This window comes from Quercus suber, unplaced genomic scaffold (assembly GCF_002906115.3).
Source record: "Quercus suber isolate HL8 unplaced genomic scaffold, Cork oak 2.0 scaffold_394, whole genome shotgun sequence".
Taxonomy (NCBI): domain Eukaryota; kingdom Viridiplantae; phylum Streptophyta; class Magnoliopsida; order Fagales; family Fagaceae; genus Quercus; species Quercus suber.
In genome coordinates this window covers 403,764-420,808 of record NW_027069846.1, presented here as the reverse complement: position 1 = coordinate 420,808, position 17,045 = coordinate 403,764, and the positions used below count along the sequence as shown (strand labels likewise).

The 17,045-nt window shown below is 36.4% G+C and overlaps 1 protein-coding gene across 1 annotated transcript; it reads right to left on the bottom strand.

The window, feature by feature from the left end:
- Positions 1–960: 960 nt before the first annotated feature.
- On the bottom strand, positions 961–16,443 carry LOC112011056 (probable LRR receptor-like serine/threonine-protein kinase At1g67720). Its single transcript, XM_065761058.1, has 15 exons — positions 15,987–16,443; positions 14,286–14,817; positions 13,515–14,020; positions 13,290–13,422; positions 13,078–13,149; positions 12,895–12,963; positions 12,745–12,816; positions 12,466–12,534; positions 4,816–4,970; positions 4,487–4,728; positions 3,854–3,980; positions 3,718–3,774; positions 3,445–3,631; positions 1,840–1,975; positions 961–1,525 (listed from the first exon to the last, which is right to left on the bottom strand). Exons 1-15 carry the CDS (start codon positions 16,063–16,065, stop codon positions 1,190–1,192), a joined length of 2,772 nt encoding a protein of 923 aa, XP_065617130.1. The 5' UTR covers positions 16,066–16,443; the 3' UTR covers positions 961–1,189.
- Positions 16,444–17,045: the final 602 nt, after the last annotated feature.

The following is a 17,045-nucleotide window of genomic DNA, read 5'->3' as shown; positions in this document are numbered from 1 at the left end:
ATAAAAGCGTAGTTACAACGAGTAAAAGGCAAATATAAGATCTTACAGGTGATTACCCTAATTCTTACAATTTTTAAGTCTTAAAGGTCGTGCATTTCAAAGATTAGCTATTATCTCTTTCTCCAAAAACGTTTGAAAAAATCGAAAATCAAAATATAATTTAAGAGATCACAAAATTTATGACCCTAGATGCCAAACAGCACTCAAGGAGCTGGGATTGGCACTTCGGTCTTGGTCAAAGTGCGGACCAAGCCCTTTTTAACTTATATTTCTTGATATTCCAATTTTATCCAACATTATTCTAATTTTCTAATATTTTTCAACGAAAATCAAAATTAAAATTAACTTTTAACATTATCAAGAATTCAAGATAATAATGTATTATTATTGAGATTATTATAAGTAATTGTTTTAATAATTCAAGAAACTCCATTATCTCTAAAGATTATCATATGTTTGCATGTCTATAATTGTTTTACATCTGAACCAATGAGAATCAAGCCTTTAGATGACTGTTAATTTTAATTAATCCTTTCAGGCCCAATCAAAGTTAACTAATTTAGTCCCACGCATGCATATCTATTGTAAGAACATTCACTGACTAATTTTCTTTTTATATGACCTTGTTTACAACCTTGATTTTATCGTTAGAAAAATATCATTTTTCCCTCAAATTCCGTGGGCCATTATGATATGAATTGTAGTCATAAATCAATTACAGAATTTTCAATTAAAAAAAATACAGAATTTTCAAAGCATGTGAAATGACCATTTCACGCTTTAACACTAATTTACACAAATAGGGTGATTTTGACGGTTGTGAAATGTGGTGTCTATGTTAGCCAACTGCATTCAATAACTAAACCAGAGAATTCATGGCTCATTACTCATGTTGCATATTTGGATATTGATAGACTTATCACTGAAAAATAGGACCTTTTACCAGAACTAAGATATTCACACTCGAAAAACCACTCTAGAGTCTACAGCAATAAGGAATGTGATCTCAAGTTCAAAACTTACAAATTCACATCAATGGGATTTTTTTTCTTCTTTTTTCTTTTTTTTTTTTTGGGGGGGGGGGGTGGTGTTGTTGGGGAAGAAAATTGTGAGCATGCTGTAACAGAATCAGAATTTTTTTCCCACCAGAAAGAGAAGCCATTTTGTGTTTGTACATAAAGGAGGAGAACTATCGTGCAGCAGGCCGTGCAATGGATTCATCAAATGATAGGCAATTGTCAGTACCACCCAAATCCATGGAACCCTGATTCAAGGAAGAATGAATAGAAGTCCTTGACACATCTGAATTTCCCTCTCTTGTAGCCACTGCTGCTTCCCTTTCTATTGTGATTGCATCTTGAATCTCCTTAAGAACTTCTGAAATTGACGGTCTCATATGTCCGTGAGGTTGGACACACATCAGAGCTTTCTCTGCTATCTTCCATATTGATTGGATGTCAAATTCTTCGTGTAGTGAGGGATCGATGATTCCTTGAATGTCCCCACTCTCAATATGCAACTTTGCCTGTGAAACAATCATTAGTTAATTAATGTAATAAAAGGAGAGTAGTGAATCATTTCACTTCATTAAACAATTTGTATGAATGATCCATGCTTTTCACCAACCAGATAGTTTAATTATATCAATGATTTAAACTTTCCCAGAAACAAGAAAAAAAAAATCTGAGAAGAGAAACCTGAAATAAGATTTGCATGTTGAAAAGTAAAATGCATCTATAAAAGCGACAACTACTTGCTCAATAAAAAATGATTAGTTAGCGATGAAATTAATTCTATTATATGTACCAATGCCAGCCTCACCAAAAAAACCACACTTACCCACTGGACTATGTTACGGCAATTAACACCAAAGCTTTCATTAGATATTGCTTCATGACCAGATATCAGCTCAAGAAGAATGACACCAAAACTATAGACATCACTCTTGTCCGTCAACTGCTGGGAGATATAATACCTGCATACAGTGGCGGAGCCAAGATTTCAAGTCAGGAGGGGCAAGATTAAAAGACAAGATTGAAGGTAAAATTAATCTAAGAAATATTAATCGATACTAATAACAAAATAAATAAATGACTATATGCCAAAGTCTTTGTCATACATACTCTAATATAAAAATTTTACTTCAATTCATTTTATTCATTTTTTTCATTTCTAATTAAATTTACTCAATTGCAAAATCTACTTCGATACGAGCTTGTTTAGAATTTGACCTGGACATATTACTATGAAGTTGTATATGTTCCTCAATGCCATGACCGCTTTTAAAATGTTGTGTAGACATTTGAATTTATAGCAAAAACTCAGGGTTTTTTTTTTTTTTTTTTTTTTAAGATCAGCAAAAACTTAGGTTGAGACTGAAAATGGTTGATTACAAGAGAAAAAAATTGTAAATAAGAGGCGGACTGGTGAGGCGCTACAGTTTGGTATCGCTATATTTTTTTTTCCCAGTCCTATTCAGGGAAGTTGTGTGCAAAACCAATGTACTAGTAGGTGGGACCCATTATTTAATAAAAGTGATGCTTCAGTGCTTTGTGAATGTAAAATTGTCTTCTTGTTGACAAGTTAGCTATACATATATGGTAAAAACTAAAAAGTTGTTTCATTCAGGAGGGGCAAATAACCTTTTAATATGTTTATTAATAATTTACTACTAATACATAGAGAATTTTTGAGAAGGTCAGTGGGAGAATTTTTGAGAAGGTCAGCGGGGGCAGCTGCCCCCCCTCCCTCTGCCCCTGCCTGCATATCATGAGAAACACCCAAAGAAAGAAAAAGAAAATCATCTCGATATGATCTAATACACTATGGTAGCCGATTGATCTAAGAAAGTGTATGATACAACAGGTGAAGCCAACCCTCTCAAACAAGAAGGGTTTGTTACAGGGATTGCTACATATTTTGGTTTAAGACAATATTTGTATTGACAAATTAGTTCAAAAAGGAAAAGAAAAGAAAGAAATACAACAAGGAGTGATAATGGCCCCAAACAGCTACACCTGCAGCAGCGCATGTTTATGAATCCTTAAGAGACCACAACTTTGTCCACAGTGACAACCTATCTCTATTCGTTTGTTTGTCTGTTTATAAGTATGGACTCTTGTCAAAGGTCACACAAATGAGTAATCAATAGGAAGTTTCACCAGCCAAGAGCCTTGTGTCTTAGTAGCACTATTGGATTTGAACCCCACCCCCACTTGTGGCTCAGTGGCACTTCTAGATTCAAACCCAACCCCCCATCCCTGGCCTACTTGTAGCAAGCAAAAAGAAATAGAAAATTTCACCAAAAAGCAAATAAAGGCAACCTATCATACTTAAATGACAAGTCAACAACAGAAGCAACATGTGTTTAAAGCAACAGAAATGATGCTTTACTTGATCACGAGAAGAACACCGTATTTTAAGCAAGACAGAGAAAAGCCTTACTCAGGATCCAGATAACCTACGGTGCCCCGAACTATGCTTGAGACATGAGAGGCTCCATCTACTGCAAGTTTTGAAAGACCAAAATCTGAAACCTTTGCTCTCATGTGTTTGTCAAGAAGAATATTGCTGCTTTTCAAGTCCCTATGAATAATGGCTGGAACACAGCCTGTGTGAAGGTATTCAATCCCTAAACAAGCATGAAAATACATGAATCAATTTCAACACGCTTATAGAGGAGAGGTTTCTGTCAGCAGTATAAGTTAGCTTAAAAACCTTTTGCAGCATCCTCGGCAATTTGAAGTCGCTTGAACCAATTAATACTTTTGTGACCTGTTAATGGGCCTTGAAATATTATGCATGGTTGAGCTTTCAAAATAATATTGCTTCATTTAGAAACATGTGAGCTTACCATAAAGATGTTCCTTGAGAGTTCCATTATGCATGAACTCATAAACAAGCATGCATCTCTCTCCTTCCTGGCAATAGCCAAGAAACTGTACCAGGTTCCTGTGATGTATCCTTGAAAGAAGAGTCACCTAGATCGAATTCAAGAATTTGAAAATCGTAAGAACTAGCTTTTAGTGTCTAGCACATATAATCCCACCAAATGCAACAGGACTTATTAAGAATAGAGAAACAATTTCATTAATCGACACTTTTAACTTCAAGAAAGACTATAATGGAAGATATTGAAGTTTCAAATCTCCCTGTTTCACCAAATTTGTCAAAAGAGAATTTGCCAAGAAAAAGAAGCAAAAGCAAGGTGATTTAGATAAAATTACAAGTGACAAAGTTGGTATAAATTCTGGAGAGGGTACAAAATTCTGTAGAAAAAAGAATGGGACAGGGCTTTCCCTTCTTTCCACTTAGTTTATTTCCAGTTCAATGGCCAAATTTGCAACAGTCCCATGCCACTAGTTTATATTTCAAATTTGACATAAAAAAAGTAATAAAGGAACCATCACCAGTTTATAAATAGGTCAAGATAATGTGACTACAATATCAGAATATAGAAAGAGGTTCAAACAGTATGATAACTTACCTCGTTTGAAAATTCTCGCTTTCCCTGGAAGGAATTACTGGTTAGAACTTTGACTGCAATTTCTTTTTCATCTTTCATTTTCCCATAATATACAACTCCGAATCCTCCAGAACCAATCTTCTTTTCAAATTTTCTTGTAGAATCTTCAATTTCAGAGAAAGTGAAGCAACACGCAGCTTCTGTGTGCGCTTTGCTCTTGGAAGATACCAGTCTTTGAACAGGCGGGGAATGGTCAAGTTGGTCTATAACAAAATCAAAATAAGTTTGTTGAACCAACAGTAATTTTTTATAAAAACAAGATAAATGTGAAGATTTCTCAAGTTTCATACCTTGCTCAAAATACCTTTTCTTCCCTTTGCTCATAAATAGGCATGAGGCAATAGTAGCTATTAATAGAACACCAGCCCCAACTGATGACCCAATAATTATATTCATGTGGCTCCCACTTTTACTCCCTTTTCGAAGATTTATGTTCCCAGAGTAGCTGAGGAGAATCAAAGTAGAATGCAAGGGTTCAAATCAATGGTAGAGCTAGAATCAAAGTAAAATACACACATATATGCATATGATACAACACATTAATTTATAAAACAAAAAAGAACTAAATCTATAAACACATTAATAACAGAAACCTACAATCAAAGGATGAACTCTCCAAACAAGGGCACCATTCAAACCAATAAAGAAAAAGTCAAAGCTAATGTTTTAAGGGATTTAATTTAAATCTTTGTTCTAACAGGTTAAATTATTAAATCTACCTTTTTTTCTAACAATTTAAGCTTTTGAGACAAGTGGCAGTTTATCCTGGTATCAAAGTAGGTGGTCTTGAGTTTAAATCTTATCTCCACTCTACCTCCCATTTAAAAAGTAAAATCTCACATGTTGGGCTCCACTTATTTAGGGAGAGTCTACGCCCACACATGAAGAGTGTTAGAATAGAATTATTTAAATGATTAAATTCACAAATTTCTAAAAGCTTAAGCTTTTGGGAAAATTAGTAATTTATCACCTTTATTTGTATGTACCACAAGGTTAGGTGAGACCCGTTAATGTAATTAGGCATATCATGAGATCAACACTTATATGAGCTGAATGCACATCATTAGGCATCAAGTATTTCACCAAACAAAACACCACTCTTCAATTTATTCATGGTATCAGAGTCTTTATGATCATCTATCAAGCTTCTATAAAATAACTTCAATTCCACATCAATCACCAATGGCAGCTTCCTCTACATTAAACACCATGAATCTACCCTTACACAACATAGCCATATCTGAGTCCCTGAAACTCAACAGTAACAATTATATAATCCAGTCCGATCAAATCAAATCCATTCTTATAAACATAAATCTCCTTGAATTTGTTGATGGAAGTCATCCACCACCACCCACTACCATATAATCAGCCGATAACACTGAGTAACCAAATCCAGAATACTTGCAAGGGCAAAACCTTGATCATTTTTTCAATAGTTGCTTTGGTGGAATTGGTGCCACCTTATCCATTGGATTAGCTACACAAATTCTTGGATAGTCATCGTCAAAAGCTGTTTGGGATTTTCTTGCCGATTTGTATCAACATCAATCCTTGGCAAGAAAATCTCCTTGCAGCAAGAACTCCTAAACACAAATAAGGGGACCGCACCACCACCACCAACTACCTGCAACATACAAAATCTCGTGTAGACTCGCTCACTACCATTGGTGAAAAGATCAAAGATATTGATCTTGTTACATACATCTTGAATGGATTGGGTCCACAATTTGATCCATTTATCACAGCGATTGAAAACCGATTTGAACCCATCACCTTCATTAAAAATATGAGCTCGCTTGCTGACCCATGAACAATGTTTAAACTACTCTCACACAACCCATGCTCCACTCCCATTGGTGAAAAGATCAAAGATATTGATCTTGTTACATACACCTTGAATGGATTGGGTCCACAGTTTGATCCATTCATCACTACTATTGAAAACCAATTTGAAACCATCATCTTCATTAAAAATATGATCTCACTTGCTGACCCATGAACAGTGTTTAAACTACTCTCACACAACCCATGCTCCACTCCCATTGGGAGATGCTACGGTACTCTATACTTCAGGACCTTTCTCCACACAAAAATTTTGGAACAAGCCTCAACAATAGTGGTCGACCCTCAAGTCCCCAACAACCATTTCATATTCTCACTCCAAATACCATTTTTGCACAAGTAACCAAATCTACAAAATGTGTGACCTTTCCCTATAGACCATGCATTGAATCCATTGTGCATCTCTATCAAATGCCAAATACGTCACACCATGACCCACCGTAGACAAGTGTCATTATCATTATGCAGCCAGTCGCAACAGAAACCTTCATCAAAACCTTTACTGGTCTCCATGTTACACAGTCACCACGACCTCAACCAACTCAATGGGTTTCAAATTCAGGTGCCTCCTCTTATGTGACCTATGATCCCACTCTTCTTCAACATGTGCAACTATCCAGTGGCAATAATCAAGATTTTGTTGGAGATGGTACATGTTTGCCCATTATTCATTCCGGTCATAACGGAAGGTTCTTTTATCCACCCCCAAATCTTCATTATCTCTTCAAGAAGTTTTAGTTGTTCCTCACATCAAACAAAATTTGCTCCCTGTTTCCAAACTCACATGTGATACACGAACCTTCAATTTTAGTCAGATTGAGAACGTGGGTTGAATTGGATGGTTCCTTGATCTCCCATAAGAACAAATGCCAACGAAATACTAGCTTGGAGCCTTTCCCACTGCCTGCCTCATCACCTTCCGAACAAAGTACTTAACCACCTCTCTCTTGCTGAATTTCTTTTTGCATTTTCCCTAGATTTCTCTATCCTTCAAGTATTTAACTGATTGTTTTCCATGTTTGAGTCAATACAGAAAAGACAAACTTAGCTCCAAATCCTTGGCTTGAGCCTTTCTCAGGTATAACACCATCCACAAAGGCTATCAGTGTCTTGATTCTCAAATAGGTTGTGATTATATCCCTCACCATGTGCTTTTCAATGATAATTAAGATGTCTACCCCCTACCTCTTCACCACCACATCCTTCCATCATTTCTTTTACCATTTCACCTCCACCCATCTGCTCTACCACCACTCTTCCCTCTTCTATTGCTACCACCTCATCATGCTCTACAAAACCTTCATCTCAACCTTCTACATTTCACCTCCCCACCATTGATACCTCTACAACTGACACCTCAAACTCTCCCTTAGTGATAGTGATGGCACTATTGAACAATGTAAAATACAAGTTGTGGCAAAAGGTTTGTATCAACACCCCAATGTTGATTTTTCTAATACAGATAGTACTATTGTTAAGCCCACTTCATTCATACCATCCTCTCTATCACCATTACCATCCACTAGCCCATTCATCAACTTGGCGTTACTAATACTTTCCTTCATAATGTCCTTAATGAAGAAGTTTACATGCAACAAGCTCTTAGTTTTGTTCATGCTAGTCATCTTACACATGTTTGTTGACTTAAGGCTATCTATGGTATCATTGGTATGTGTCAAGCCTCCCAAGCTTGGTTTGACCATTTTATTTCCTTTTGATCCGATATGGTTTCATCAGTCTTGCATAGTTCCATGTTTGTCTTACACCCTTCAATAGCTCCCTTATTCTCCTTCTCTATGCTGATGATATCATCCTTATAGGAGCCAATCATTCTATGCTCACCAACTTTGTCAGCATCTCTTGGCACTAAATTCACTAGGTCTAATTAGGAGATATTCACTTCTTCCTAGGAATTTAGGCATCTCATTCCTCTCATGACCTTTCTTTGGCACAAAATAAATATGCTCTAATATCCTTGTACCACTCCAATTGTTTCTGGACAAAAAACAGCTTTATCCAATGGTTTTCTCTTCCCTAATCCTACTCTACAAAAACAATGTTGGTACCTTGTAATATTTGACACTCTCCAACCCTAACTGGTGCGACTTGGTCAACCAAGTCTACCTTGCATGCTTCGGCTACAACTCATTTTCATGCTATCAAATGCATTTTACGATACCTTAAGGGTGCTCTTATCACAACTATCACTCTCCTACCAAGATTTATTTCCACTTTTCATGCCTTCGCTGATCTAATCATCAATCCACCTTTAATTTTTGCCTACTTCTTGGTCCAAATCTTATATCCTCAACCTCCTAGGCCGGGTGTGGAACGGCGACAGCTGGTCCACCAATCGACTCGAGGTGTGGACCAATGCGGATTGCGGCAGCCCAAGCCCGAGCTGTAGTTATGCCCGTGGAGACATCGTTGCTGCAATCGTGGTGGGCAGCACGCACCTCACAGCGTACCTTGGCATCTACGTGCTCCTAGCATTGGCCTACGGGCTCCCCATTCGGCCAATTTTGCCGAAGTGCAGGACGATGTGAGCGATGCAGCGTGGCGTGCATGCGGGCATGCCCTTGGGCTCCCTAGCATGCCCAATGCCTGCCTCCATGGGGCAAATAACCTCCTTTTGGAAATCAATCCAAATTTGAGGGCAAGCAGAAGCCAAGGCCAAGGCAGCCCCCATGGGCATGCGGCCAAGGCCAGGGCATGCAGCCGAGGCCAAGGCAGCCCTCATGGGCATCCCTTGGTTGGATTGACAAGCACATGCAAGGAACACCAAAATTATTTCAAAAAATTTTACTTTAAATTTCCTTTGAGATACCAGACTTTATATTCGAATTTTGGACTAGTTTTATTTTATTTTTGAATTTGGCCTTTAATGTTATTGAGGATTTTATGGGATGTTATTGTTGGTTAATGTAATCCCTGTAGCCTATTAAAAAAGGCTCTAGGAATAGTTTGAGACAAAACAATTTGAATAGGAATTTTCTTATTAAAGAACGTTGTTCTTGCTTGGTGGTTAATCCAAGTACCCTTTGGTGGTGAAGTGTAAGGTTTTCACACAAATTCTAGGCGGTGAAGTTTAAGATTTCTACTATTTTCTCTTTCTTTTCCTTTAACTGTATTTTTTCTTACCCTGTCTTGCATCAAATTTGGTATCAGAGAGTAACCTTAATCCAATTAACAGAACAGAGTCATAAATCAGTTTTAGAGCCCATCCTCCATCCATCCAAACTTCTCAATCTTAAAGAATTATGTCACTCATATCAACCACCCAAAGTCCACTCAACTACAACTCCACACCTAGAATCCCTCAATTCCAACCCATAGCCTAGTGTGGCCTTTGCCGAAAGGTCTCCCTCATCCAGTTGCAATTACTAAACCAATGCAGGAAAACCCCACCACCATCCCTGAAAACCCCATCACTACAAGACTCTTAGCCAAAACCTCCTTCACAACACTCACCCACAACAGTTGACCATATAGGTACACCGGAACTCAAAATCCCACAGAAAACCCAATCGAGATCTTCCACTCAAACCCACAACCCAAATCCACTCTTCCTTCACCACCCAAGAACCAGAGGCCAGTTTAGTCCCCATCAAAGAACCACGCTATTGACTCTGTGTATTGGCAACCCACCAATTACGCCAGGAAACACCAAACAACCACTACTGCAACTCATAGTCGCCAGCTGAGCACCTGTCACATCACTGCAGACCATCACAGCTTCCATCACCTGTTGTGACCTTCCTCCAAGCTTCACTGGAAAGGTGGTACCACCACTACTCGAGCAGACTCGCCACAGTCTATTGGGTACCCTCTGTTGCACTTTGTATTTGATCTCCAAATGTTTTAGTTTATTAGCCCAACTAAAATTTTTGTAGTAATTATTTAATGAACCAGTATTATTAAAAGCACCAATATTTGATGGTTGACAAGACCCACGGATCTTCACTAAGTGGTTACATGAGATGGATCATTTTTTAAACAAGTAGGTTTGTCAAATGCAAAAAAGGTTCAGTTTGCCAAGATGAAACTGATATGTTCAGCTATGGACTATTGGCACAATATTGAAAACCTTTGCCTTCAAAGGAACAAACCCCCCCCCCCCCCCAAGAACCGATTGGGAAGAAATGAAGAAAAACTATGCAAAATATATGTTCTCTAATCATATCAAAAGAAATGCTTGCCTAAATCCTATCAAGCTTACTTTGTAGACCAAAGAAACAATTTGACTATTTGAGTGAGTAGAATAGCCTTACTGGCTATGTGGCACAATTTGAAAAAGATGAGATGAGTGTTCATACAGTTTCTAGCCCTATGTCCACCCAATATCATTGGAAGACATACTGAAGGCCATCCAGGACCTAACTCACAAAATTGCAAGGAATAACGCCTGACTTGACAAAATAAAGGCTTCCACCCAAAAACTACCCAATAATCTAGAGGGTAAAGCTTCACACATGAGGGACAATAGTGTTGAGGCGCCAAAATTTTGTGCCAAAAAAGAAATACAAGCTCCAATAAATGTACACTTAATACAGCCAAAACCATATGCAGTAGACCTGATTCAAGTTGTTGGAGAGTCACTATTGATGTGGCAAAAATTCAGCTAGAGAGAGAAATTTTAGAGGATGTACGTAATGGAGGAAGTGGAAAGTTTGGTATGATGGTGTTTACTATAGAGCAAGATAAAGTTGTATCATTTACTCCACCGATTGTTTGTATTATTCTGGACACATTTAATATGGTGGAACAAAAGGCTGCTCTGTTCTAAGTGAAGTTGGATGTACTTCAGAGGTTTTTGAAATTCTCAAGTATAAGCATTCTTATCCTCAAGCACTTCAAAACTTGAGATCAAGTTTTCTCCAACCAGGGGAGTATGATGCAAGGAGCACCAAAACTATTTTAAAATCAATTATTTTAGATTTTCTTTGAGATATTAGGTTTTATTTTTGAATTTGAATTTAGAATTTGATCTTTAATGTTGTTGAGGATTTTATGGGATGTAATTGTGGCTTAATGTAATCCATGAAGCCTACTAAAAAGAGGCTCCAAGAAGAGTTTGAGGCTGTCCAATTTGAATATGAATTTTCTGATTAGAGAATGTTTTTCTTCTTGTTGGCCATTCCAAGCACCCTTAGGTTCTGAAGCCTAAGGTTTTCAAGTAAATTCTAGGTAGGGAAGATTTGTCACGTTTTCTCTTTCTTTTCATCTTATCTCTATTTTCTATCCATCCTGCATCACCAAAGACGGACACATACAAAGACCACCCCACCCCACCACCCCCCCCCCCCCAAAAAAAAAAGGGGGATAGCAAAGAGGCCAATGAATAACAAGATGAACAAAAAGGCATTGGAGGAGCCAGGATGTAGATATCACCATTCATATTGAATCTGAAAATATGATCTCAAGTCAACATTTTGGCATGCAAAAACAAATCCAAACCATGCTGTGGAGTAAAATACATAAATTGAATATAGCTATGTTTTTATCTAAACACAGAACTATGAGGCAGTGGCTTCAAAGTCAATTTAGTTTCCACAGTTAGAAGCATAGGGACAACGTTATCTTCAGCTAAGAAGAAATATACAAAAATTGAGTCCTATCATTATCCATTTGGTTGAAAGCAATGATATCTTCTCCAAAACAACAAACTTTTAAAGAGGAGGAAAAGTTAAAAGTAGTTCAACAAATGGGTATCCCTCTTAGACAAAACTAGCTTAAAATGACATCTAATTCCTTATTACTTCCAAAATTACTTATGTGGCCATCCATAAGCAAAGTCGTGCTAAAAAATCTAAACAAATCTTGACCTCTCAGTCTAAAACCATGTTAACAAAACCCATTTGACTGCAATTGTGACCTTGTTTGGTTTAAACTATATCATTTTCATGTTCCAAAGACCATTTTCATTTTCAAGAGAACTTAGTTAAAAAATTACATGCTAACGTTTCCAAAGCAATGCGGTCATACATTTTAAGATTAAATTTTTTTTAATATGTGCGCATGTCAATAATATTCTCCTTTCTTAACATGTCACAATTTATGGAATCCCAATTTTAATTGCAAAAAGTCACACTCACTTCAAAATCAAGTTTTTATTGAGAAGACCCGATGGCATAGTTCCTGACAACATATTGTTTTGCACATACCTGCAACCACCAGATGCATCAAGTATATAAGATCTTCAGCTCAAACAGAATGACAACACTTACTTAAAATAAATGAGAATGAATACAAATATGGAGTATATCTTATGATCTATCATAACATATATAATTTCAAATGCATCAACTTAAGGTAAAGAATCTTTGAAATTGGAAGGCATTAAATAAACCAATATAGAAATCGTGATAACTTACAATTCCCTCAAATTTGGTAGGTTCGTCAAAGAGGAAGGCAGCTCACCCGTCAACTGATTGTTCTCGAGATGACTATACATGGTAAAGACTGGTTAGCTAAATTTTTTATTAAAACCCCTGTGATAAAGAGAAAAATTCATGATAGATTACATGATTTTCAAGTCTACGCATCCAGTAAAATCAGGTATTGGACCACTCAATGAATTATTATCAAGCGACCTGCAACCAAAAGACATGGATTATGATGCTTCAAGGGTCATCAATACTAGTGGAACTAATCATGGAAGCCAATTATCACCCTCCAGAAAAAGGGAAATGTGGTACCAAACTTACAACTCAACTAAACCAGTCAACTTTGCAAAGTCTGAAGGGATATTCCCTGTCAAGTTCTTTCCAGACAATGTACTGCCAAGCACCAGGGACAGAAAGTAATTGAGGTTAGATCAGTGACATCTGTATTCATCTATGTATGGGACTAACTTTAAGCAAAGCAAAACTGATTATGTATTGATGAGATAAAACCTCAAAAAGGCCTAAAAGTTTACATTTTAACAATTTTTGGTTGTGGATCCGAGTTACACTGCACCCATGACCATGGAACTGGTAGACATGGGTCACCACCTTCTTGTGCCCAACCAGATGATGAGTAATATGAAACTATTTTTGCAATAGACGCTCCTGCAACTCATGGAAGTTCATGGTAAAGAGCAATGCTCAAAAGCAAAAAAAAACCATACTATGTATACTCAAGGAACCATTGTTATACTTACCATCTAAAGAACCAGCATTTTTCTCCAGATACTTATTTATCTCCATAGCATTCAAAAGAGGCCCCCTTTTAGAATCAGATGTTTTTCCAAATCTAAAAGATAATACAAAGGGAAGGGATAAGTTGGTATATCCAGGCTCATAAAGACGATATTTTCCCTGAGCATTCTCTTCAATATTGACTACAGCCTTGCTTAAATCAGTATAGCCTGGAAGGACTAGTCTAAATTTTCTAGTCTCATCTGGATCCAAATCTTCAATTTCTGCAAAGTAGGTGACTGCCCATCCAAAACCAGGAAAACCATCCAAATTTAACCGGTAAGTTAATGACCCATTTGTGCCTTCTACAGCTGTCTGCATCACTTTTTGAGGTGGTACCTCTTTACTGTTTACATAAATTGGCTTTCGGGTTGACACCTTTTCAGTTCCAGCAGCAACATCAACAAGGTAATTTGCTTTCTTCAAAGAGTCTGACTCCCATATTCTATCAAAGGGGTCATCAGGATACCTAGAATAACAAAGATACAGTCATCAGATCTCATAATATGGTAAAAAAACTTCAAATAATAAATGTGTAGCTACTAACCCTCTCCTACCTCAAAATTCCCTTAATAGGGTGTTAGGCATCTATGTGCATGACAATAGCTTTAGTAACTTAATGTTTTCTTCTCATACTGTTTCGTCTATATTATTTATTTTAAAATGTGTTCAGATAACCATGTATTCAAAATAGCAGGCTGTTAGGCACTTCTAACCAAATATTCTAAGCATACCTAACTGGAGCTTCGCTATCTGCACCAAAGTTTATCCTTGCAGAGACACTGAGGTAATACAGCTCCTCAAAATCTGTGTAGTAAATTGAACCATTAAATTGTCGGAGCTCAAGAGTAGATATAAATGGCTGCCCAGTTGTAGCATTGGATAAGCACACACTGATAGTAGGACTTAAAGCCAGGAATATTAGCTCTCGGACCTCTATAGTACTAGCATCCGAAATGACTATTGTAGACCAGTAAGTCGCCCCAAGGGAAATGTCAAATTTCGGATAAACATTGTTGTTGTCAAAGTTACCATACAAGAATGTTGCTCTCAGAAGGTACCTAGACCTACTTATGACATTAAGTGTGTAACAGTACTTCCTGGAATCTGCAGGGAAGTGTCTCAGGGTCTGGTATTGCCTGCGTGTCTCATTTGCAACAGATATACCAGCTGTTTCTCCATAAATCAGTTTAATGTCAGGAGTCCACTCGAGACCAATTTCATCTGTGAAATTTTCTTTGCCTCCACAGTCAAAACTGACAAAACCTGAGTCAAAAGACAAAATCAGTTAGAAGCATTAATGTAGAAGAAAAGTGATTCCAAACTCCTACATGCAATTTTTACAAGGAAAACTCTATGAGGAACTATTATTCTCTAACAAATGTAATTATCTCATGACAGGCAAAATCTAAAAGCCAATTCAGTGAGTATAAAAATCACCTAATTGGGACAACCTTATGCAATTATCAACAAAGATGCATTAAAAGAACAGAAATAGGAGCGGCATCAATGTTGTCTTGAAATAAATCTCGTATAGCAAAAAAACTCATCCCTTGTAACAGTGGCATACAAAGTTAACGGAAATTATTCTAATAATATGCGCATTGCAAATTATTCTAAAGTTCAACGGAAATGGATTAGGATCTTAACTTATTGATTTACTTGATAATTTACAGGATTTGGACATATTCAACCACCCAAACCGGATTGATCAAACATTCAAACTTCACACAACATTCCAAAAAAGTGACTCATAAATTCAATTCATAACCCACTTATAAGCATGTAGATTATTCATATCAACTTAATTGACAAAAAAATTAATAAAAGATGTGATATATTAATGCAATTCAAATCTTACAAGACTACCTAAAAAGGTCAAAGTTTTAGGTTGTTGTAGGTTATTAAGGAAACAATATTAATGCAATTACTACAGTACAGTTGAAACGTTCTTGACTTTTGAGGGGCTTGATTAAGCACAGGGTTTAAAGTGTTTAACTTTCAATTAAGACTTATTATGGTTTAAATTCCTTATTTTCCATCATTTATTATATCCACCACAACAGTCAAAACGACGAAAAGTCACTGTTTTAGTGTTTTTCTTTGCTCTAAAATTTCCCAGTTCATCATTTTTTTTTCGTTTTGTTGTTAGTTCCTTGGAGTAGGGCTGTAAAGATTGTAACTTTCCCTTCCAATTGTTCATTGCCATTAGTCACAGTCACACCCAAGTGAAATTTTCTCTTAAAAAATATTACTTTATAATTTTTTTTTTTTTAAAAAGACGTATATCAAATTGACAGTTGAAGCAAGATTAGATTCATGTACAGTGCAATAAAAAAGATCAGAGTAATTCAAACCCATTAAAAAAAAAAGATTTTTTTTGGTTAGAAAATATACATAAGAGAAAGTTATAGAGAGTGAGAGAGAGAGAGTACCTGGCATCTGAGCTTTGGAGGCATCCAAAAGAAGAAGAATGAAGAAGAAGAAAGATAATAGGAGAGGCTTAATCTCCATGATGGGTGTGAAAAAAAGCTAGCTAAACTGAGGGTTGATAACCATAGAAATGGTGAAAAAAGAAAGAGAGCAAAGAAAAGCCACTCTGTGCTACAGATATAAAGTAACAAGGAAAATGGTAAAGCCAACTAATAATACAGAGTCACTAACAATATTTTTTTTTTAAATGAAAACGGAATTGATTCTTTCTTTATTTGTTTTTAAGTAAAAGATTGTAGAACGTATGTTGGTTTTGCTGGATAAAAGTGTGCGTGTGTTTTTGATCTTTGAAATTGAAAGAATGATTTGGTGAGAGATAGAAGAAGGAGTCAGAGAGAGAGAGTGTGTGTCTTTGAGAGTGAGTTGGGAGTCTTGGTTTGGACCATGGTTGGGTCACAGTCACAGTCACAAGCAGTTTTGTTTGGGAAAGAGAAGGGGTTGGCAAATGAGGACCCACAAAAGTGGTCACTCTTGTGGCCTCGAAGTTAGTAGAGATTAATGTGTTTGTGTAACAATGAGATTCGGATTTTACTAATGTGGGCTTCCACCACTAGTTTTGCATCAGTCGTTTACATCACATCACTACTTTCATTGTTTTTGTTTCCTTCATTTCTTTCTTCTTTAGTCATAATATTTTCTTTTTGAGAGGTTTTTTAGTCATAATATTATAGGAGTAATATTTATACATATTAATTTTCATTATTTTTTTTAATTGATAAGAATTTCAATCAATTTTGTAATTGAGTTAATAAGTTTTTATTGATTTTGAATCTTTTGATACAGTAAATAATTACTACTGTTTTATCCTCCACGCTCTTGTAGATATTGATGACTTTACGATACTATTGGGTTTTAGCCTATATTAGTGTATATTTGAATTAGCTTATTGCTATAATTTTTTTTAATTGAAAAGTTAACAAAAATAGTGTATCTAAAGTTTTTTTTTGGACAGATAAGTGTATTTAAAGAATGTAAAGTTTAAAAATATATTTTATAAAAAA

Bases quoted from the DNA above. Each gene is read 5' to 3' on its own strand.
- LOC112011056 (XM_065761058.1), bottom strand. From the start codon at position 16,065: ATGGAGATTAAGCCTCTCCTATTATCTTTCTTCTTCTTCATTCTTCTT. The intron at 13,423-13,514 runs GTAAGTATAACA...CATGAGTTGCAG, and splicing joins AAATGCTGGTTCTTTAGATG to GAGCGTCTATTGCAAAAATA. The intron at 4,729-4,815 runs GTATGAAACTTG...ATTTTGTTATAG, and splicing joins GAAAAGGTATTTTGAGCAAG to ACCAACTTGACCATTCCCCG.